General features: G+C 42.9%; 1 protein-coding gene across 9 annotated transcripts in view; it reads left to right on the top strand.

Annotated features, from left to right (window-relative positions):
- Positions 1-22,563, top strand: part of LTBP1 (latent transforming growth factor beta binding protein 1) — a 332,013-nt gene that overhangs the window by 186,018 nt on the left and 123,432 nt on the right. For 8 of the 9 annotated variants that reach the window (XM_054022526.1, XM_054022522.1, XM_054022523.1 and 5 more), the window contains one exon: positions 12,660-12,782. In XM_054022526.1, the coding sequence (XP_053878501.1) occupies positions 12,660-12,782 (123 nt within the window). The remainder of the gene's footprint in view (positions 1-12,659; positions 12,783-22,563) is intronic. The other variant, XM_054022524.1, reaches the window with a different exon arrangement.

The raw sequence follows: 22,563 nt of genomic DNA, 5'->3' as shown, positions 1-22,563 counted from the left end.
AAAAAAGCTGAGTGCTCCCGGTGCAGCCAAAAAAAAAAAAAAAAAAAAGCCGAGTGCTGCAAGCGGAGCGAAATATTGGGACAAACACCTACATATCGGAACGTCTGGTCACCCTATGTCAGCCCCACACAGTGGGACTAGAGCTGTCTGTGCCAAACAGCAGGGCTCAGGCGGCGCGGCTCAGGCTGTCAGCCCTGGGCAGCTCTTTATTTTTGATTTGGGAGAGGGTGATGTGTTCTTTACTGTTCCCCCCCCCCCGTTTTCTATCATTCTGATACACGTTTTATGCACTAATTTCTTTGTTTTTAAATTGACAATATCATAAATAGAAACAGCCTATCTAAATACATATGAAACAAGTTGAATTTAAAATATAAATCCAACAGGTAACTTTAAATCTTTTTAAAATATGTAGAATCTGTTTGGCCCACACAAAGTTGTGCTTAGATTTATGTGCCCTCCTGTGTAATAAGGTTGGGCACCATTGCATAGGGAGACTCATGGAGGAGACATTGGAGGAGGCAATGGCAATGTATCAGCTCTGGACTTTAAATTTGTGTGCTTCTTGGTTTCATTGAGGGCTTCAGGTTCGACGACTAAGAGCTTGTTCATTCCATATTGCATAGATCTGATGATGATCTCTGATCCTCACAGACTAACCTATTCTGAGTCCTTGGGAACTCTTTCAGAAGTTTGGAAAAAAGAGAAAGAGGAGGATGCAGGAGCACTCACCCAGTTTTCAGAGTGGAGTTCTAAAGCAGAGAAAAATCATGTATTCAAAACTCATGAGTCAGGCCCCCAAAATTGTGAGGTTTTTTAAAATAATTTTAGAATTCTTTTATTTGCCTTCTGGTTTCTGCTCCTTTAAGGGTGCATTTGCTTCATGTTTTCAAGTTTTCTTTGCAACTATGAGGGATAGAAGCTTTCATTTAAAAAAGTAAGCAGATTCTTATGCAGTCTCTTGATTGCAGCAGCTGGGGCTTTATGAAGAGCACCAAATAACATGAAACTCGTGATAAAATCATGAGAGTTAGCAACACTGCCATGGTGCCATTTTAGTGGAGCACTCCGTGGAGCTGTAGAGTGCATCAAATTTGAAATCAAGGACTGAGGGGACTTCTTCGCTCCCCTAATCCTTAGTTCTGTTGGAGGGAGCATCTCTGGTTCTAGAATCTCTCTCAGAGCCTCCTGGCACCAAGGTCAACTTGTTGGTTCCTTGTTTTTTCTTATGGTGGGAGGAGTTGTATGTCCTTTCTTGCACCTGATTCAGTGTCAACTGCTTGACTGATTCCCCTTGATCCCCTATTGCTCTTCCTTGGACTTGCTGTCCTTTGGAAGATCTAGTTTCCCCAGATCTGAGAGCCACTGAGCTTGCTTTCTGTTTCTGTAAGTTCCCTTTCAAGGACAGACATTTCTAGGAGCCTTCCTGGTGTCTTAACTGTCACTGCCTAAGGCACTTGCATGTTTCCCTTTTATGCTCAATGATCCATTTGGCTTCCCTAGTCCCAGTCTACAATTACTACCTGGAATGGCACAGCCTTTGGTTTGGAAGCACATTTTGTCCAAGACAAAACTCACAAATTACTGTGTATTTTGGAATCCCATCATAAAGGAAAAATTACACATCCAATAAATAAAGGCTTAGAATTTACCAGATGTTATGGCTTACTCCTAGATCAATCCCTCCTGTGGATTCATTGGGTACTAGTAAAGACATTTTAAATATTTTTTCCTCACATCCAAACCTTGGTTCGCTATTTGTCTGAGCTGCAGTGGTAAAGACCAAAGCTCAGTTTCCTGAGTAATGCTTTAAGATGCGGCCAAAAAAAAAAATCAATAACTTGAAGAAGAAAGTTTATTATAGCCCTAAGCATTGAGAACTACTAGCTGGTCCTCTCTTGGTTTATTTAAATATTTGGGAGAATATCTACTGAACCATCTTCCACAAGAGATTTAGGCTCCATTTCAGCAAAGCACTTAAGCCTGCGTTTAAGTCTTATTGATGTCAGTGAGACTTAATAAAATGCTTAAAATTCAACACTTGTTGAAGTACTTTGCTGAATCAGGCAAATTATTTGATTCTGAAGGTCAAAGTATTTTGTGATATCCATTAAGCATTGTATGACATTTCAGATTCTGAAATAAATGCAGTGCCACTTTCCTCTCTTAGAAGAGACATTTTGGGCTGAAGTCATGGGACTGTCTTTGGATGTTCAAGTGAGAACTGAGAATTTAAAATCTTGCATGTCTTTAGATGGAAATAGATGAGGTCTTTGAGAAAGGGAAAGAGAGCAATCCACTGGATCGGTAGGTCTATCTCAGATTCCATTCAGGAGAGCATCTTTTGTCTGTCTTGCTTCACTTTCAAAGGCAGTGCTCCTGAGGTCACTTTCAGTCCAACAGTGTCTTCCTCCCAGATATCAAAGTGGAAGATCTCAGAGGCAGTATAGCAATAACTCTGCTTCCATTATTCTGTTAGCCCCATTTGCTTGGGATGGCTTTTGCCCTTATCTGGACAGTTGGATAGAGCACCATCTCCTCAAGGAGTCAGAGCCTCTTTTTGCGCCATAAGTTCTCTCTCTAAATTTTCAGGAGTAAGGATAAAACTAGAAAAATCTACTCTGATTCATATCCAAAAAGTAGACTTTACTGGGGCAAGTTTCAGTTCCTTAAAGACATCTGCTTTCTTTCTGAGAGAGAGTTCAGGATTTAAGAGATTCTATTTTCTATCCTCTGTGACAGCCTCAGAGATCTGTTCAAATCATCCTTCTATGCTTACTGGCATCTCCCACCTTTGTGACTAGCCTAAGACCTCTCCATCCTAGTGTCAACTTCTTGAGCAGACACAACTATCCTGATTTCTAGACATCTGTCTCAATGGTACTATGAACTCATGCATCCCAGAACCTGGGTCAACAGAGGCTCTATTCTTGAAGAATTACAGTTGCTGTTGAGAGAGAGAGAGAGAGAGAGAGAGAGAGAGAGAGAGAGAGAGAGAGAGAGAGAGAGAGTGTGTGTGTGTGTGTGTGTGTGTGTGTGTGAAAACCCCGAATATGTGAGTCTCAAATGTTCATTACATTTTGTAGAGGAATATCTTCACATGCTTCCCAATAAATCACTTACTGAATGGAATATGAAATATCTTACAATACAAAAAGAGAGTTATGTTACAAAACTGCAAAGAGTGTTAGGTCATTTCAGGAAGTTTTTCGATATAGTGTCTAAGTTTTTTTTATTCTTTTGTGCTTACATTTTTAAAAAATTGGAGGACGCATTTTGATAGAAGTGTAGATAAAATGGGCTTCTGACATTATTAATATTTTTGAAATTTCTGAGGCTCTATGTTGACACAAAAATGATAACTGATACTGCCATTGAGTTTACCACTGCTCCTTCAAATAGAAATTTGGTTTCATTCTTTAAATGGCTGGTAGCCAGTGACATCTTTGAGAAAATAAGATCTCTGAACACTGTGCTAAAGGATTAATTTTTGTTTAGAATTACACTGTTCAAAATGCATGTAATGACCTCTCTCTGTTTTTGTTGAGCTAAAATGTTTTCTTTAAAATCAACACAGTGGATTTAAAGAGTATGCTGTCACTAGGCTGTGGCTTTGACCTGAATATATTGACAAATGCACATTCAGTTCTGGAATTTTTTTTTAAATTCTAGTAATGTGTCAAGCAGTGTTGATTCAGTGAGCATAAATTATATTCCATTAAGGATGGAGATGAAAATGCAGATTTCATTTTACACATTTTTCAAATTCTATCTTGAGTTTGTGACCAAATATGGACTTAAATCAACATCCCAAAAGAGTGAAGACAGTGGCCTTGTGTCTTAACAAGCTGTAGTGTGGATACTATGTTCATGGAATACGAACAGAGAATTTAGATAAAAACATAAAATACTCTTTTTGGAAGGTTACAGCAAGACTGTTTCTTAAAATCCAGAATCTTAGCATACAGCAACCAAGAGCAGGGAGAGAGAAAGCAGGCTGCTCCCTAAAGCAGAGAGGCACACTGATCCCACCTTACTCTAGGCTGAATCTTTGCAGATTGACTACTGCTAGAGCTGGTCACATGCTTCCCTATAGAGCCCCCTAGCTGAAAGCAAGCCTAAAAAAACCTTTGAGAATTTAAATTGTTGGTTTGCAATTTTAACACTGTTTTCATTACATCACAGTGGGAGTGGGAGGAGGGTGGCTTTGTACCACTTTTTTGCTTCCCTTGTTCTGAGCTTAGACAGCTGTTCACACCAATCCTGGTCCCACCCAACTGTAATGGTCCCAAAAGGACCATTACAGTTGTTGGGATAGCCAAAACACAGAGGCACTGCAGCCGTGCTCCCTTCCCGATACTTCCTTGTGCTGGAGACAGCAAAGGGGATGTGATGCAGAGCTGATTAGGCCAGCTCTAGGTTGCCCAGGGTTATCTGGAACAGGTGAACACTTAGCTGGCCAATTAGGCCAGTGGAATAGAACAAAGAGGCTGTAATGGAGATCAGGATTTCCTCCAGTGTCTAGTTCATAGGAGTCTTTTGATTTGTCTTAAGCTGTAGATGGCATTGATAACCTGTAGGTTGTGTTGAGTTTTCACGTTTTGTTGGCTGAGTTATTAGGTAAAAATACTGCAGTTTGTAGGTGAATTAATGATGTATAATAGCTTTATGACACGAAAGATAAATCACTCAGCATATTTAACAGTAACCAACCAAAGCATATGTTTTCAGTAATAAATAAATGTCAGATGCAGATCTCATTAGAGTATGCACTGGAATTCTCCCTAGAATTGGCCATTAATCTTTGGAATACTTTACTATTAGGGGGAAAAGGAAGAAAATGGGCTAAATTCTGATGTCAGTTACACTAGAGTCAATCTGGAGTAATTCCATTGCAGTCAATGACCTTTATTCAGGGCCGTTGTTGAGCTGAGCATCGCACAGCCCAGAAAAGGGTTGGAGAAGGACCAAAGGTGGCTTTATGCCAATTCTGGGCCTCCCAGATTCAGAGGCAGTGGGGAACTGCAGTGGTCTTCAGCATAAACTAGTGCAGCCCCAGGATCTACTTTAATTTACATGAAGGGCCATTGAAGCAGACCACTATAGCCAGAGCACAGTGTATTCTGGCCAAGAATCCTCCCTTCTAGCAACTTCCCCTTCCTGGTCCTTTCCATGCCTCTGAAAGACGGGAGCCAGTTGCCTGCTTTGCAACATTGTATACCCACAGAGCAAGTGTTCAAGAGCCAGAGCAGAGCCTTGAATCAGGGTTTCACATTTTGAGGTGAAATCCAGACCAGTGAGAAGAATGGAAGATTGGTGAGGAAACTACCTTGAACAAAGAATGTAGCTTGTTAAGCTGGTTCTTAGCCATTAGAAAGCATACGTTTACTTGTGTTTGTGTGTAACTCTTGCTAATGTTATTACTTCTACTTGGTATCACTTAACCTATGTCCTCTTGTTAGTAAACATGTTATACGTTTAATCTAAACCAAGCCAGTGCTGTGTTAACATTGAAGTAATTGTTAACTCCAGTTAATGTGGCAAATTGCTGAGTATTGTCTCTTTAAAGGACCATTTCTCTGAGTGGCCCAGAAAAGGGCTGGACACTTCAGGACAGATGTTTTGGTGAAATTCAGGACTGGACATGTGCAGAGACCATCTTGCCAGCTGGTGGAAACCGGGGGTGTCTGTTGTGTTGTGGCAGGCTGCTTGGCATCAGTGGCACTGAACCAGGGCTGCACAGACACTTAGGATACTGCATGCTTGTCTGCTGGCTGTTGGTGTCTGGGCTCTGAGCCACAGAATCAGAGCATTTAAGGCACACCGGGTGACAGGGCAAGTGGTGACACAATGCCTTATTAGTCTGGATTGCACCCTAAAACATGACATATCGCCACTGTGGTGACTTTGCATTTACATTTGGAGTTACCAAGAACAGAATTTGGCCCTATCTCTGACTTTCTACATCAAAATTGCTGTGTTTATTTTTTAAATCAAATTTGCTTATAATTTGTAATCTTAGCCCCAAAAATTCACACCACATACAGTATGCATATGCAGCCAAGCAAATGATTCTCAACAAATAATTTATTTGAAAATCTCATCCTCTTCCTCTGTTTCCAGAATGTCAGCAAGTTGATCATAGGCTTCTCAGATTTATTCATTATTCTTATTGATTCAGCATATTTTTGCCTTTTTTTCCTCATTTTTTTTTTACTTTATGAATTGATTGCAAACAGTTTGCTATGAGTATTTGGTTCTCAACAATGAAAATACGAGATGTATTGGTTGGTCACGTGATATTGTTTCTGTTACGTGGCTGAATGAGCCTACCTGTTATAAACAGGAGAAGGCATCCGACCTTTGAATCTCTAAGGGAGAGGTAGTCAGTTAGAGATAAGTAGCAGAAAAAGAGGATTAGGTAATTTTAGAAAATTTTAAACCTTTCACTTTCTGGACTATTACAGTCCTTCCTAGAATCATAATTCCTGGAAAAATTAGATCACTATGAGATTTGCTGGCTGCATATGAGCTAATAAAATTTTATTTTCTGTTGATACATTCACACCAAGTAGTCCTGTATGCGTATGTGTAACTGTGGCTGAAAAGGTGTGGTCAGTTCCTTGTCAGATTCTTTTAATTGCCTATGTACCAGGACTCTAGCAAGGGATTTTTTGAAATGCTGCCTTCTTTCTGCGCCAGCATTTGTCCTATGGTACATAAAATATTCCACTTCCAATGCAGATACTTGTGTATGTGAGTTTAGAATGGGCTCTGCATGATCATTTTTGTGAATAAAACTTGATTGCTTGAATATTCACAGAAAACAAACAGAAAAGAGGCACAAGCATTGCAAATGCCAATTCATTTTTAAATTCAAGCCAATATTTGTTGATTTTTTTTCAGTATCTCCCCATCTCTATTATTAATTAGTTAATGTAAGTAAAGACAAAAAGCATTCTACAAGTACTAATTGTTGGTAAATCCTATTATTAAAATTAAAATGTAACCCTCATCTCCAGTCTCATACAGTTTTGGGGCCAAATTCCACTCTCCTTTACAAGACAACATACATATCAAAACCTTCTTCTTGCTAGTTGTTACAGTGTGTTTATTATTTAATCATAATCATTGTCATAATGAGATTTGTTTCTGATAGAACCCAGAATTTGCTGGGTGAGGTAAGAAGTCACCTTCCAAAAAATATACGGCCATTTTAGCAGGTTTTCTGCAACTTTCATCCCCAGCACTACTAAACTCAAAAGAGATGATTTGGCACATAGTTCATGATATAGCAGGTGTAATTAGTTCCGGTTTGTTTTACCAACTTTTAGTATGTTTTTTGTAAGGAAGTGCTCATTTCAAATTTCATTCTGCAAAACAATTTTTAATATGATTTTAATGTATATTTTTATTACATATACAAACTACACAGTGTAATAATGTTAACCTATGGTATGGTAGCTATATTTCCATCTAAACTAAGATCATCTTCTGTTATCCCCACATCTCCCTCCTACATTTTTTGTTTTACAGCATTAAAGTCACCTTTTTCATTTATAGTCATACCCTTCACGTGAGTGGGCAAACATTCAGATAGGAAATGACTGTTTATTTTAGCCTGTTTTCTCCAGGAAATTCAGCTGCAAAGTGAGTCATTAACACGTTGTATTTTCTAGTAGCACTTTGACCTTATACCCAGTCGTCCTATAAAATCTGTGGCAAGGTGTTGTATGCTATCTTTTGTTGTTAAAAATTTATTTTTAATTCATGTTACCCTGAAAGTTTGTGGGATAAATTAATAGTGGTGGACAAGGTAGCCACAAATCTAACGACTAGAACTTCAGTGTGTTAGGAACAAGTTCCATGTGTTGTGCACATGTAGTATTCTGGACAATAATGACAAAGGGCTAGATCCTCAGCTGATGTAAAACGGCATAGCTTCGCTGATGTCAGTGGAGCTGCACCGATTTACATCAGTTGAATATCTGATCCAAATTATTTGCTGTAATTCTAATGCTTTTTAAAATTTTCTTTATTGAGGAATTCTAAATATATATATAAATAAAGCAGCAAAAAGAACAAAAGAATATATTTTACAATAGTAGCATACTCAATAATAAAAGAAATTCCTTACATAGATTTCTCATGTCATTTTTGTTTTAAGTAAAACAAAATAAAAGCCTGGATTAGAATATAACAGTTCATGAAGATCAGAACATAAAAACATCCACCTATAAAAGCACTCTTCCTGAGTGACAGTCAAAGACACTAGTACTTTTTTTTACAAAACAGGTAATATTTTACTTCTCTTTCCTATTATTCTTTTTATGCTTCAAGAAGCACACTATTCAAGATTAAGAAACAGACCTCAAAGCCCTACAGTTTTCAATCATTCAGTGGCTTTGTGGCAGTCTTTTGAAAAATTAAAGCCAACAAGGCAAGAGGACCAAATTGACAGGGATTTCTTTTTCTTACTTTGAAATGTATATGTGAGTTTTGTCCATGTCTAGCACATGCCACACTTGCTATAATGAATGTGTATGCAGAGAGGTTGAATTGATTTCTCTCTCTGTGTTTGCTGCAGTGATTTTCTGACCACCTAAATCACATAGTTTCATACTCTTATGTATTGAATCATTTTTCTCTCTGAGTTGGATTGTGCCATTTAGACAATGCCAATGCAGCATGAAGCCTCACCATCCTAGGATGTGTTTTGGACACACAGTCCATTCCCAAGTTCCTGGGAAAACAAAAAGAATGCACTGCTGCGTCATTCCTTTTGAAAATTCAGACAGCTTCCCTGGTATGAGCAGACCAGAGCAGAACATGGTGAAGCTGTGCCCTGCATTCTCCTTTTGTCATTTGTTTTATTCCCCTAGGAGGAAGCAACTACTGCACCTGGCCTATTCTTACGTTTGGCCCTTGCAGTGTGTGGAAAGAAGGAAGGGCTGCTTCTGACTGCCCACCACCACCCTCTCTTGTACACTAGGCCCAAACATATTCTGGCTCTGATTCTTTATAAAAGAGAGAGTCAGATTTGGTAGGGAAAATCCTCAACTGGTATAAATTATTGTAGCTCCATTGAAGTCAATGGAGTTATGACAGTTTATACCATCAGAGGATCTACCTTGATGACTCTGTATTTTCTAGCTAATAAAATAGCTGGGAAAATGGGCAGGGGGAAAGAATCCTCCCCTACAGACTACAGAATACCTGCAGAGTGACTCCAGAAAACCTACTTTAGCCCGGTGGTTCATAACCAGGGGTACATGTGCCCTTGGCGGTACGCAGAGGTGTTCCGGGGGTACATCAACTCATCTAGATATTTGCCTAGTTTTACAATAGACTACATAAAAAGCACTAGCAAAGTCAGTACAAATTAAAATTTCATACCTACAATGATGTGTTTATACTGCCCTGTATACTATATGCTGTAATGTAAGTACAGTATGTATATTCAAATTGGCTTATTTTATAATTATATGGTAAATATAGGAAAATAAGCAATTTTTCAGTAATAGTGTGCTGTGACATTTTTGTATTTTGATGTCTGATTTTATAAGCAAGTAGTTTTTAAGTGAGGTGAAACTTGGGGGTACTCAAGACAAATCAGACTCCTGAAAGGGGTACAGTAGTCTGGAAAGGTTCAGAGCCTCTGCTTTAGCTCAGTGGCTAGAGAAGCCATTCTGTACCCTCATGCACCAACCTTCCGATAACCTGTTGAAGGGGAGGATGATAGGATCAGCATATCAGTGAATCCCTAACCCAACCATGACTCACATGGAGCAGGACTCTGCACCACTTCAGGGGTGCAAGCTATGCTGGTTCTGACAATTGAGGGACCCTCCACGCTTGCAGATTTACTATCTACTGTCCTCGTTAGTGTGCAAAATGCACTTGGTTGCATTTGGTCTCCTCAGACTGGATTATAGCTTTTAATTGAGTAGGCACAATCTCTCCCCAGGACTGCTGCTTGCACACAGATGGAGGAGATTGTCATGTGTCTGCCCACACATACCCATACACTGGCCATGCTCCAGGTCCAGTGTACTGGGAGGCTACAGCAGTAATCCAGTTTCTTCTCTGCTTTTTTTGCTCATCCTGGTCCCTGCGTGAGGGAAGAAGCAATGAATGAGCAATCCGTTATCTCCCTGGTGCTCAGAGACTGCTGTTATGAATGGTTCCTGGACAGCCATACAAGGTGTTGGGGCACGGGGTGGGAAGCTCCTTGATTGACTCTCCACCCTGTACAGCCACGCAAAGACTTCTCACAATTTGGGCCCCAGCATTAGTGCAAATTAATGAGGGTCTACTATGTTTCTGACTCTACTTTCTGTGAAAAGAGAAAATTGAGGTGGACTCCATAAAACTTGATTAAATCAAGTTATCTATAGTTTTTTTACAATGGATAATACAAAACTCCAGAAGGTATTTCCTTAGCTGGAAGGATGGGCCCACTGAAGATTTTGACCTCCTCCTAACTCCATCACCCTTTTTTATTCTTCCTTTTTGCTATGCAAGCAGCAGAAGTCCTTCCATTTTGGTTTCCATCTCCGGGCCTCTGTCTCATTCTCCTTCCACAAGGGATTCTGTGGAGTTTTTAAGAATGGGTCAGAATTAAAATCCAGACGAAAATGTTGAAAGTAAGTGTTATGGCAGACAGCTTGTTCAGCTGAATTTTGTTCCCTGAAAAGTATCCTTTTAAGTCTATTCTGATTTTTAGAGTTTTCTTGGAACAAATTACAGTGTTCCTATTGGTCACTAGGATGCCAAATTTTGTGGAGGTTATAATGTGGCTGTTTAACAAAATTATAATACTTAGCATTTATGTAGTGTTTTACACTTCAAATCACTTCACAAACATTAGCTTATTTATAATTCTGGATGATAAAAAGACCAGACAATTTTCAAATATACATTTCTCTAATTTTTAATTTAAAAAAAGAGGAGGGGAAGAGCAAATAAACACAATTTATAAGTTTAGTCATTTTTAAGTAACATTCTTGATTTAAAAAAAAAAGAAGCACTTAATCTTGAGCCAGATTCCTTTTCTGGCTGCCTTAACAGGTTGATTTCAGTGCAATTTACACAGCTGGACAGGTCTGCGGGTGGCCGGAAATGTTTTAGGTAGGTGGCCATTTACCACGGGGTGAATTAATATGCAGTGAATAGGAAATCTTGCAAGGACTTTTGCCCAGAGTTCATAATAAAAATCATTCTAACATGTCCATCAGTTTCTTTTAAAACATTTGATTTGTTATCAGCTGGTTCCTGTTGAATCCCTAGATAGAACTCTGTAATGCAGTACCGTATATCAACACAATGTTTCTCTGACGAGCTTAGCCAGAAACAAAAGAGCTGGAAGAGAGACATGGAAAACGTACAAGAACTGAGTTATGCTGATACATCAGAACATGCACATTAAAGTTAAAATTAAAAATAAAAAGCAAATTAAACAGAAGGAATGCTGATGTCACTGACCTCAGTTTCAAATGAAGGGAGAAGCAGCCAATATCAGCATTTATATACTACATGTATCTTAGCAGAAATGCCTAAATTTAATGGAATTCCATTGGTACAAGGGAACTGGATGTTTATTGATTGCTGAGAGGTATTTTTAGATACTTGAAGAGAAAGGATGGTTCATCTGGGAAGAGTTTTATTAGAGATATGGTTATGACAGCATCCTACAAAAGAATAATTTATGGAACAGAGTACAGGCTGGATGATTTTGAAGAAAACGTTGGTATATCTGAATTTTAGAGGAAACATAAGCCCCTTACCTCCCAGTCATTAACATTAACCTGTGTTAGAGACCACCTTTGGTAAGCAACCTTTTCTAAAAAGTTACTGTCCCATATTATCACCAAATGCATTGAGCATTGTTTTACTCCAACTTTATTAAATGCCACCTTTATTAAGCAACTGATTTTTTTCTAGTTTTCTAATGGTCACTCAAGACCGGTTTCACTATACTTAAATGGGTACGTCACAGCTTGCTGTGTAAGTTCAGGAAATGGGGCGAACAAAATAAAGTAGCATACAATAGATTTCTCTCTGAGATATTTTCCATCTTTTTGGTGATAGTGAGTTGGTTTTCCATGAATGAAAATGTATAAATTGACTTATTTGCAGGGGGATAAAACTGTTCACAGACTTTCTAGCTGTAACAGTATACATTTGAAGATTTCTTTTACCTGTACTTATGTTGTAAACATCTATAAAGAACGAACATTAAAAAAGTGAGCACCAGATTAGGGTAAGTTTTAAATTTGTTAACCACAAGTTTTCTTGCAAGTAAAATTTGATTTTATCAATGTGCATTGAAAGTAAATACAAGGGTTCATAACATGGGGAAGCAATCTCATTTTTAAGTTCAGAGTGAGTACTTGAAAAATGACATGGACGTAATTTTTTCTTCTCTTGTGTTACCAGTGATTCTATAAAAGATGCTAAGTCAAATGTTGCTAGTAATAGAAAAATTACTCTAACCAACATGTAACTACACAGTTTGATCCAATGTAGCATATGCTGCAGAATAAACATGTCTTGCCGATAAAACAGCAGAATAACTCCTAAATGAAGACAAAACTGATTAATATTAATGTTCAGTTATTTCCATTCTCCCACTGATAAATATTTTTGTTTCCTTACAGATATTAATGAATGCCAGCTGCAAGGGGTATGCCCTAATGGTGAGTGTTTGAATACCATGGGCAGCTATAGATGTACCTGCAAAATGGGATTTGTGCCAGACCCTACTCTTTCAAGATGCATACGTAAGTAATAGAAATTATCTAAAATGGGGTGTTTTTTTCCTTGCAACATACAGTGAATTAAGCAGATTAGACTTTCAAAAAAGCTAGTGTTGATTAAAGATATTGTAATCACATATAGTTACAAAGAAGCATAAATCATCAAGTAAGAGGTCTCTTAAAAACAGGACAATAATCAAATAGGAAGATGCCATTCTGAATCACGAAGATAATGGATGACCCAGAGGGTGCAGCTCCCCAAACCAGGAAATTTTCAAAGTTGCACAATCAACCATAATTCTGTCACTTCCTATTATATTAATGCTTGACTTTGCAACCTTAATAATGTTCTTTTAATATAGTTTTTTGTATAATTTCTTAGGTTTTTAAACAAGCAAACTTAAAAAAAGTCCATCATGTGGCATCATATTCACACCCACATGGGTCATCAGTGGGGTTGGAATCTTTAGATCCACCATACAGATCTCTGCCACTTGAGCTCAGAGTAACTATAGCAATAGTAGGTTGTCATCATCTATGATGGAACAGCTCTAGAGGGAGATGGGACACTTCATCATTTGTCAGTGGTTTCACAGACGAATGGCTCAGGAATCTTGGGTTGTTTTTTGAGTATGTATGTGTCAGTACGGAAACCACTCTAGGTGGGTATGCACCTCAGGAGTGCCAGATAGAGCTGCAGTCTTCAAGGCCTGTCCATCCTGTAATAGATTAATTCCATTGAAAGATGTTTGATGTGCCTATCATTCTCTACAGAGCAGGTAAGTCACAGAATGGATGGTTGAAGCTTATCTCCTGGAACAAACTAGGTTTGTTCAGATCCTGAGGCGAGGGCATGAGAATGCTAGTAGCAGACAAGCCAGATTCATTCAGTGCCCTGTTTAGCAAATGCCTAAGACCAACACAGAGAAGATGGGACTGCCAGATGGAACCTGTCAAGTTTCCAACCCACTAATTCTTAGCTTCAGCTAAATCTTTTCAAAACCTGCAAAAACCTTCAGAAATCTTCTGATTCACTGATATATAACCATTGTAAACTATATCAATCCATATTGAGTGAATATTGATGGTCAGACCATCATGTCCACCCCTTCTGTACAGACCCTTCGTACAGGACACTCAACATGGCAGATCCCAAACCTGCAGTCTTCAAGGCCTGTCCATCCTGTAATAGATTAATTCCATTGAAAGATGTTTGATGTGCCTATCATTCTCTACAGAACAGGTAAGTCACAGAATGCATGGTTGAAGCTTACCTCCTGGAGCAAACTAGGTCTGTTCAGATCCTGAGGAGAGGGCATGAGAATGCTAGTAGCAGACAAGCCAGATTCATTCAGTGCCCTGTTTAGCAAATGCCTAAGACCAACACAGAGAAGATGGGACTGCAAAAAGATCTGGCACCGACACCTCCAGCACGGAAGCAAACTCCATTGTCACTGCAGACATCATCAGTACTAAAGCTGACACCTCTGGTATCAATGTCTGGCACCAAAAGGGAGCATTCCAAACACAGAATTAGAATCCAGGAGTAGCTCCGTGTCTTCCCACAAGATACTGTAAAGCTTCCAGAGAGAAATCCACCAAGCCCCACCTGGCCTCAAGGGCTGGTAATATGGAGCATCCTGTGGCACAAAGATCTCTGGTACCAACTCTGGCTTTGGCAACACTCTCCGCGGCATTGATGCCTACAGCTGAAGATGTGTCTCTGGAAGAATCATTAGCATAATTGGTACAAAGGCACCTACTGGTACTGGTTCACACCCCAGTATTAAAAGAACTCTATATCTTGGCACATCATATATACACAGTCTCGGATCAAGATGGTAATGCTTGCCTCCATCATTCTCTCTTTCCAAGCTCAAAACTGGTTCATGGCTCTTGACTTGCAGGATTCATAGTTCCATATAGCTATCTATCCAGCCCACAGGTAATATCTAAGATTCACAGTGAGGCCCGACCATTATCAATACACGGTTCCACCCTTTGGACTCTCCACACCGCTGAGAGGATTCACAAAATGCCTGGCAGTAGGAGCTTTTAAGGCGAAAGGGAACCCACATCTACACATATCTCAATGACTGGCTGATCAGGGGCAGGTCCCAGCGGAGGCCACTGCAGCCCTGGATTATATCCTCTCTCTTTTCTCTCAACTAGGACTCCTTGTGAACTATGAGAAATTGTCTCTTACACCATCACAGATGATGGTGTTAATAGGAGCTGTGATCGACTCTCATTGGTGAGAACTTTTTTACCAGAGCACAGGTTCTTCTTCGAGAGATGTCCCTGTGGGTGCTCCACTGTAGGTGCTGGTGCGTCCCTGCGCCTTCGCCCGGAGATTTTTACAGCAGTACTCATAGCGGCCACACATGCTCAGAAGCTGCCCCCCCCGGTGTGCCTCTAGGTTAATAGTACGCATGCGTGGCCGGTCTCCTCAGTTCCTTCTCAACCGTCCCCGGCCTGAGACGGAGCTCAGCAGACTCATTAGCAAATCCTTCACTCTTACCTTTTAGTAACCAGTTCTTGTCAGTTTTTTTCTGTTAGTATAGTTACTTACCCAGTTCATCTGTTTAAAAAAAAAAAAAAAAAATTTTCTGTCAGCCGCGGCTATGCTGGGCTCCACAGGTTTCAAACGCTGTGCTACCTGCAAGGAAGCTATCCCGTTGTCGGACGGACATTCAAAGTGCATAAAATGTTTGGGGGAAGCTCACATTCCCCAAAAATGTGCCCACTGCTCTAAACTCAGCTCCAGGGCACGGAAAGACAGGGAGCTTAAACTCAAACTGCTCCTGCTTCAAAAATCTATCGGGTCAGTTTCAGACCCAGGCATTGAAGCCGGCTCCGCTACCCGACACAGCCCCCCCCCCTCAAAAAAGCTCAAGAAGTCTATGAAGAAGGGGCACCTTTCCTCACCGAGCAAGACTATGAGGCATAAAGTCTCTCCAGGCAGATCCACGATCTCTCTGCCTGTGCTCCCTCGCCTCAGCAATTTCCATGAGCCAGGCTCCTCCAGAACAGCACAAAAGCCGCCTGAGGCTTCAGCGCTGCCGAGAAGCTCCGGTGCCGAGGCATCAGGCTTCCAGTTGCCTGCCTCAGTTACGGCACCGTTCGGCACCGCGAATGAGACGGTGCCGACATTCCACAGCACGCCTCACCCGAGGCAGCCCGACATTTCTCGCCCGGCACCGACCGCGGCACCGACGCCTGCGGGGCATTCTGACACACAGATCACAGCCAGAAGCCCCGATCGCAGGAATGCTCTTGTGCAGCAGCCTCTATCGGCTCAGCTTTCATCTCCCGCAGGAGCTGCATTCACTCATTTTACCCAGACAGCTGATCTTCTAGTATCACCTACCTTGCAGTCTCCGCTCATGAATGCATATTCTTTTTCAATGCCTGAGTCAGGATCTGAGCAGTTTTCCTCCAGTGAGGAGGAAGCAGATCCACAGGGAGTTTTTTCCCCATATCATGACTCCCAGCCCCGGACCCAGAGCAATAAGGGTTATGGAAATACTACCTCATCCCACTCTCAGGACCCTGCCCCTTGGGGGATGAACCCCTGGATGGCACCACCTATGCCCTACCCGCCACCATGGCAATACTGGACACCATGGGCATCATACCCTCGGGAACACATGCCCCGTGGCCACTCGACCAGGCGCAACACTGATCCAGCGCCGTCCCCTAATGCATATGCTAGTGACACGAGACGCCTCGCAACACAGCCACGTTCCCAGGATAAACCTAGCCCTTCTCCTGGTCCAACAGACCCGGAGTTAGCACCTGAGGAAGCATTACTTCCCCTTCCTCCCACTCCCTCTGATGAATATACAAAATTCCAGGACCTCTTTAAGAGAGTTGCTAGTGACCTGAACATTAACCTGGACGTGGTTCCCGAACAACAGCATGAGCTAACGAACATCCTACAGCCCCCTTCTTCCTCCAGAGTGGCACTCCCAATTAACGCAGCCCTTTTAGAACCCGCTAAGTCCATTTGGCAGACTCCAGCGACAAGCCTACCTACCTGCAAGCAAGCGGACAAGAAGTATTTTATTTCTCCAAAGGACTCTGAATTCCTTTTTACCCACCCAGCACCAAACTCATTGGTAGTAGACGCTGCGAACCAGAGGGCTAGACAACAGTATTCTCGTTCTGCCCCACCTAACAAGGATAGCAAACGACTGGACCTGTTTGGTCGCAAGGTCTATGCATCCTCCACCCTCCAATTTCGTATAGCTAATTATACTGCAGTCCTGGCAAAATACGACCATAAAAACTATAATAAGTTAATGGACTTTATTGATGACATTCCAGAACAAAGAAAGCAACAGTTCAGAGCTATGGTTTCTGAGGGCCAAGCCATTTCACGCACCGCTCTCCAAGCAGCCCTCGATGTAGTCAACACAGCGGCAAGATCTACCGCTACAGCGATAGTCATGCGACGGGGCTCATGGCTCTCCTCTTCCTTTTTTCCTCGCGAAGTTCAGAACACAATTGAAGATCTTCCCTTCGACGGTGACAAACTCTTTGCTTCTAACACGAATGAAGTGCTTCATTCAATGAAAGACTCCAGAACAACCCTCCGGTCTCTAGGTCTCCAGGCACCTATGGCAAGAAGACGACAATATCGATACCAACCATACCACCGGCCACGTTATCCCGCATTTACACAACCTTCCCATAGACCGCAGGAACAGCAACAGCCGCAACGTCCACGACCAAGATTCCAGCGACGTCGCCCAAACTCTACAGGGGCGCCTCAACCCCCACCAGCTAATAGGCAGATTTGAAGACTTGGTCGAGGGTTTAGAAAGCAACGCCCTCACTTCAGCCGGCACACCAATCTTTGGACACCGCCTACGACCTTTTTTCCAACAATGGAGGACGATTACCTCCGACAAGTGGGTCTTAGAGGTAGTTACAATTGGATACGTCATCCCCTTCCTCTCCTTACCTCCCACCCACCCACCCTCCCCGTCCCTCTTCAGGGACCCTTCTCACGAGCAGCTACTCCTCCAAGAAGTGCAACATCTCCTTCATCTGGGAGCAGTAGAAATCGTGCCAGAGCGACACAGAGGGAAGGGTTTTTACTCCCATTATTTCTTAACGGAGAAGAAAAATGGGGGATGGCGACCAATCCTCGATCTCAGGCGGCTCAACAGATTCATCAAAAAGCAAAAGTTCAAGATGGTGACCCTCACTACCATAATCCCAGCGCTGGAGCAGGGCGACTGATTTTCTGCCCTCGACCTACAAGATGCCTATTTCCACGTCACTATACATCCGGCCCACAGACGTTTCCTCCGATTTACCCTTGGTTCCACACATTTCCAATACAGGGTACTCCCCTTCGGACTATCTACAGCCCCCCGTGCTTTTTCCAAACTTCTAGCTGTAGTCACTGCTCACCTCAGGAGACAAGGGGTAGTAATATTCCCTTACCTCGACGATTGCCTCCTCAAAGCTTCAACATTCGACGAGGCGCTCCGGTTCACACGGCTCACAGTCGAGTGCTTTCTTTCTCTCGGCCTACAAATAAACAGAGACAAATCCACATTACGCCCCACCCAGCACTTGCAGTTCATAGGCGCAGATCTCGACTCTCGGACGGGGCTAGCATCGCTCCCACCTGATCGCTTCAATTCCATACACCAACTGGCCACAATTATTCGCAACAGCCCTCAGGTAACTGCCCGAGACTGCCTGCAACTACTAGGTCACATGGCCTCGTGCACTTTTGTCGTCCAGAATGCACGCCTACACATGAGGTGCTTCCAAGCGTGGCTGGCAACAGTTTACAAACCGAATATGCATTCTTTAAACAAGACTCTCTCCCTGCCTACTCCAGTCAAAGATTCGCTACATTGGTGGACCGTCCACTCCAACCTCTGTTCTGGAGTCCCGTTTCTTCAACAGGCTCCATCACGCATTCTGACCACCGATGCATCTATGACAGGGTGGGGTGCACATATGTCTCATCACACAGTGCAGGGACTATGGTCACCAACCGAGACCTCCCTGCACATAAATATTCTAGAACTTTGAGCCATTCGCAACGCGTGCCGTCACTTCCTGCCACTAATCAAACATCATCACGTACGCATAATGACGGACAACATTGCATGCATGTTTTACGTGAACAGGCAGGGCGGAGCTCGTTCCCATTCGCTGTGCACAGAGGCTATGAAGCTCTGGAATTGGTGTATTGCGAACAACATCCGGGTATCAGCAGCCTATCTTCCCGGAATCATGAACACCACAGCAGACGAACTGAGCAGACGCTTCCCATGGGACCACGAGTGGGAGATAGACGAGAAAACCATTCACGATGTATTCAACACCTGGGGTTACCCAACCGTAGACTTGTTTGCAACTGCAAAAAACAAGAAATGTCTCAATTTCTGCTCCAGAGCAGGACTGGGCAAACATTCCCTGGGGGACGCATTCATGATCTCATGGCACCAAAACCTATTTTATGCGTTTCCCCCGATACCAGTTCTCAACAGGGTCCTGATAAAAATACGAACGGATCGAGCCAAGGTGATCCTCATTGCCCCATCGTGGCCCAGACAACCATGGTTTCCCTTCCTCACCAGAATGTCAATCCAACCACCAATCTCCCTGCCGCTTATTCCGAACCTTCTATCTCAACAGCACGGCCGTTTTCTCCACCCCAACCTGCCCATCCTTCACCTCAAGGCCTGGTTCCTACGTGGTTCTCCCAACGCGAATTAGATTGCTCCAAACAAGTTCAGGAGGTACTCCTACATAGTAGAACGCTATCTACTCGCAAGACCTATCTTCAAAAGTGGAAACGGTTCACACATTGGTGTTCTGCTCAACATCTTTGTCCTACCTCGGTACCTCTTTCATTTATATTGGACTGTCTCTTGGGCCTTAAGCAATCTGGCCTTTCCTTCAGCTCCATCAGGGTCCATTTAGCTGCTATTACGACTTTCCACGACAGAATTGATGATACGTCTGTCTTTGCTCATGCTACTACGAAGCGTTTCCTCAAGGGTCTACAAACCTTATATCCAGACATTAAACCACCGACCACCCCGTGGGACCTTCATCTGGTACTATCTGCCCTAACCCAACAACCTTTTGAACCCCTAGCCACGTGCTCCCTCTTACACCTCTCGATGAAAACAGCGTTTCTGGTGGCAATTACTTCTGCTAGACGGGCAGGAGAAATAGCAGCTCTCATGGCACACCCACCATATACGATATTTTTTAAAGACAAGGTTACCCTCAGATTACATCCCAAATTTCTTCCGAAGGTCCACTCGTCATTCCATATTAATGAACCCATACACCTACCGACTTTTTTTCCGAAACCACATGCGAACTCCTTTGAAACCTCCATGCATACACTAGATGTACGCAGAGCCTTGTCATTTTATTTGGATAGAACCAAACCTTTTAGAGCTTCCTCCAGACTTTTTGTCTCTATCGCTGACCGCTCTAAAGGCACGCCTATTTCCACCCAGAGACTCTCGAACTGGATCTCCCAGTGTATCCGACTGTGCTATCACTTGAAAGAGATTACACCTCCAGACGGCATTAGAACACACTCCACTAGATCTCTGGCTGCCTCAGTCGCGTTCTTACGCAAAGTTCCCTTGGCTGACATTTGTAAAGCAGCCACCTGGTCCTCGGACCACACTTTTGTTAAACATTATGCCCTTACTCAAGGCCCTCTCTCTGACATACGCTTGGGCAGAGCGGTACTTTCAACGGCGTTCCTGCCAGATCCGAAGTCCCTACCTCCTTAAGATACACAGCTTTTTAAGTCACCTACAGTGGAGCACCCACAGGGACATCTCTCGAAGAAGAAGAGGAGGTTACTCACCCTGTGCAGTAACTGACGTTCTTCGAGATGAGTGTCCCTGTGGGTGCTCCACTACCCACCCTCCTCCCCTCTACTTCGGAGTTGGGGGCCTCCGTGGTAGAGAAGGAACTGTGGAGACCGGCCACGCATGCGTACTATTAACCTAGAGGCACACCGGGGGGGGCAGCTTCTGAGCATGCGTGGCCGCTATGAGTACTGCTGTAAAAATCTCCGGGCGAAGGCGCAGGGACGCACCAGCACCTACAGTGGAGCACCCACAGGGACACTCATCTCGAAGAACGTCAGTTACTGCACAGGGTGAGTAACCTCCTCTTCTGATCTCTCCAGTCAATGATGAAGGATCTAAAACCGAATCTGACAATAATGATGTATACAAGAGGTCAGACTAGAGGACCACAATGGTACCTTCTGGCATTGGAAACTATGAATGTCTTTTGCTATGTCACATGTCAGCTTGCAGGTAGGTACATGATGCTGCGTGCCAGATTTCACCTGTAGCCATTACAGCTATGGCTGACGTTGGTGTACTCCCCTTTCAAGCATCACATGACCAAGAGAGTTGCAGTCCCACCCCAAGTCCTACCAGAATTGGCTTAATGGCTAGACTCAGAGAAAGTATGACATGGGGTTCCCTTCTATCCCCGCCCCAGCAATGACTCATAAGTGCCTGCCTGACCAATTGCAGATGCAAGGGGCCCTGTTCCAGGATGAGCTGGAGCTGCATACAAACATCCTAGCTCTCAGGGACATCCAGTTGGCCTGTGTAGCATTTCTGCCTGTTCTGCAGAACTGCCAGGTCCAGATCTTGATGGACAACACATCCACAAGGCACTGTATAAGCAAGCAAGGGGCTCTCAGTTGTTCTCTCTCTGCCAGGAAGCCATCAGGCCATGGATCTGGTGCCTTCACCGCAGGGTAACTTCGCTGGCTCTTCGCCTTCCAGAACCAGCAATGACTTGGCAGATTTCTTAACCTATGAGTGGTCTCTGCAGACATCCAGCATAGAGCCAATATTTTGCCAGGGAAGGCTCCCACAATAGAACTTTTTGATGCAGAGGACAACACTAAGTGCCTAAACATCTGCTGTAGAGGGGGCATGAGCTTAAGTCACTTACCAGACTCCTTCCTGCTACAGTGATCTCCAGGCCTCCTATATGCCTTTCTCCCGATTACCTCAAACCCAGGGTAATATCCAAAGTCAGATGGCACAGGACCACATTGATTCTAATAGTTCCCTATTGATCAAGGCAGTTTTGGCTCTCAGACCTCTTGCAAATATCCATTCGGATTCCCCCTGTCTCCTGATTTTCCTGGACATGATATCTCAGAACTATATCAGATATTGCACCCAGACCTGCAGTCATTTCACCTGATGCCTTGGATATTGGCTGCTTGAGCAATGCTGACAGGTACTGTTCTCAACAGGTTGTACAAATTCTCATATAGAACAGGAAGCCATCTACTAGGAATACCTACTCCTGCAAGTGGAAGCGGTTCTCCCTGTGGGCAATCCAATATAATATGAAAACAGTAGAGGCCCTGATAGCAGACATCCTCAAATACATGCTACACTAGAAACATGCCAGACCTGCCTTTAGGTCTGTCAAAGTCCAACTTTCCAGCAATATCAGCTTGTAACGCTCTGATACAATCGCACTTGGTCTTCTCCCATCCAATAGTGTTGAGATTCTTCAAGGGTCTTCTGCATACTTATCCACCTGTTAGAGACCAGACTCCTATGTGGGATCTCAGCATTGTCCTCCTAAAACTTATGAGGCCTCTGTTCAAGCCACTATCGGATTGTTCAGTACATCACTTTACTCTCATGGCAGCCTTTTGTTACCTTGACCTGAATGATCAACGAGCTCCGTGCCCGTATGGCTGTACCTCCTTACATATCCTTTCACAGGGACAAGATGGTTCTGAGACTGCACC

This window comes from Malaclemys terrapin, chromosome 3 (genome assembly GCF_027887155.1).
Source record: "Malaclemys terrapin pileata isolate rMalTer1 chromosome 3, rMalTer1.hap1, whole genome shotgun sequence".
Lineage (NCBI taxonomy): Eukaryota > Metazoa > Chordata > Testudines > Emydidae > Malaclemys > Malaclemys terrapin.
This window is presented reverse-complemented; position numbering and strand designations above follow the sequence as displayed.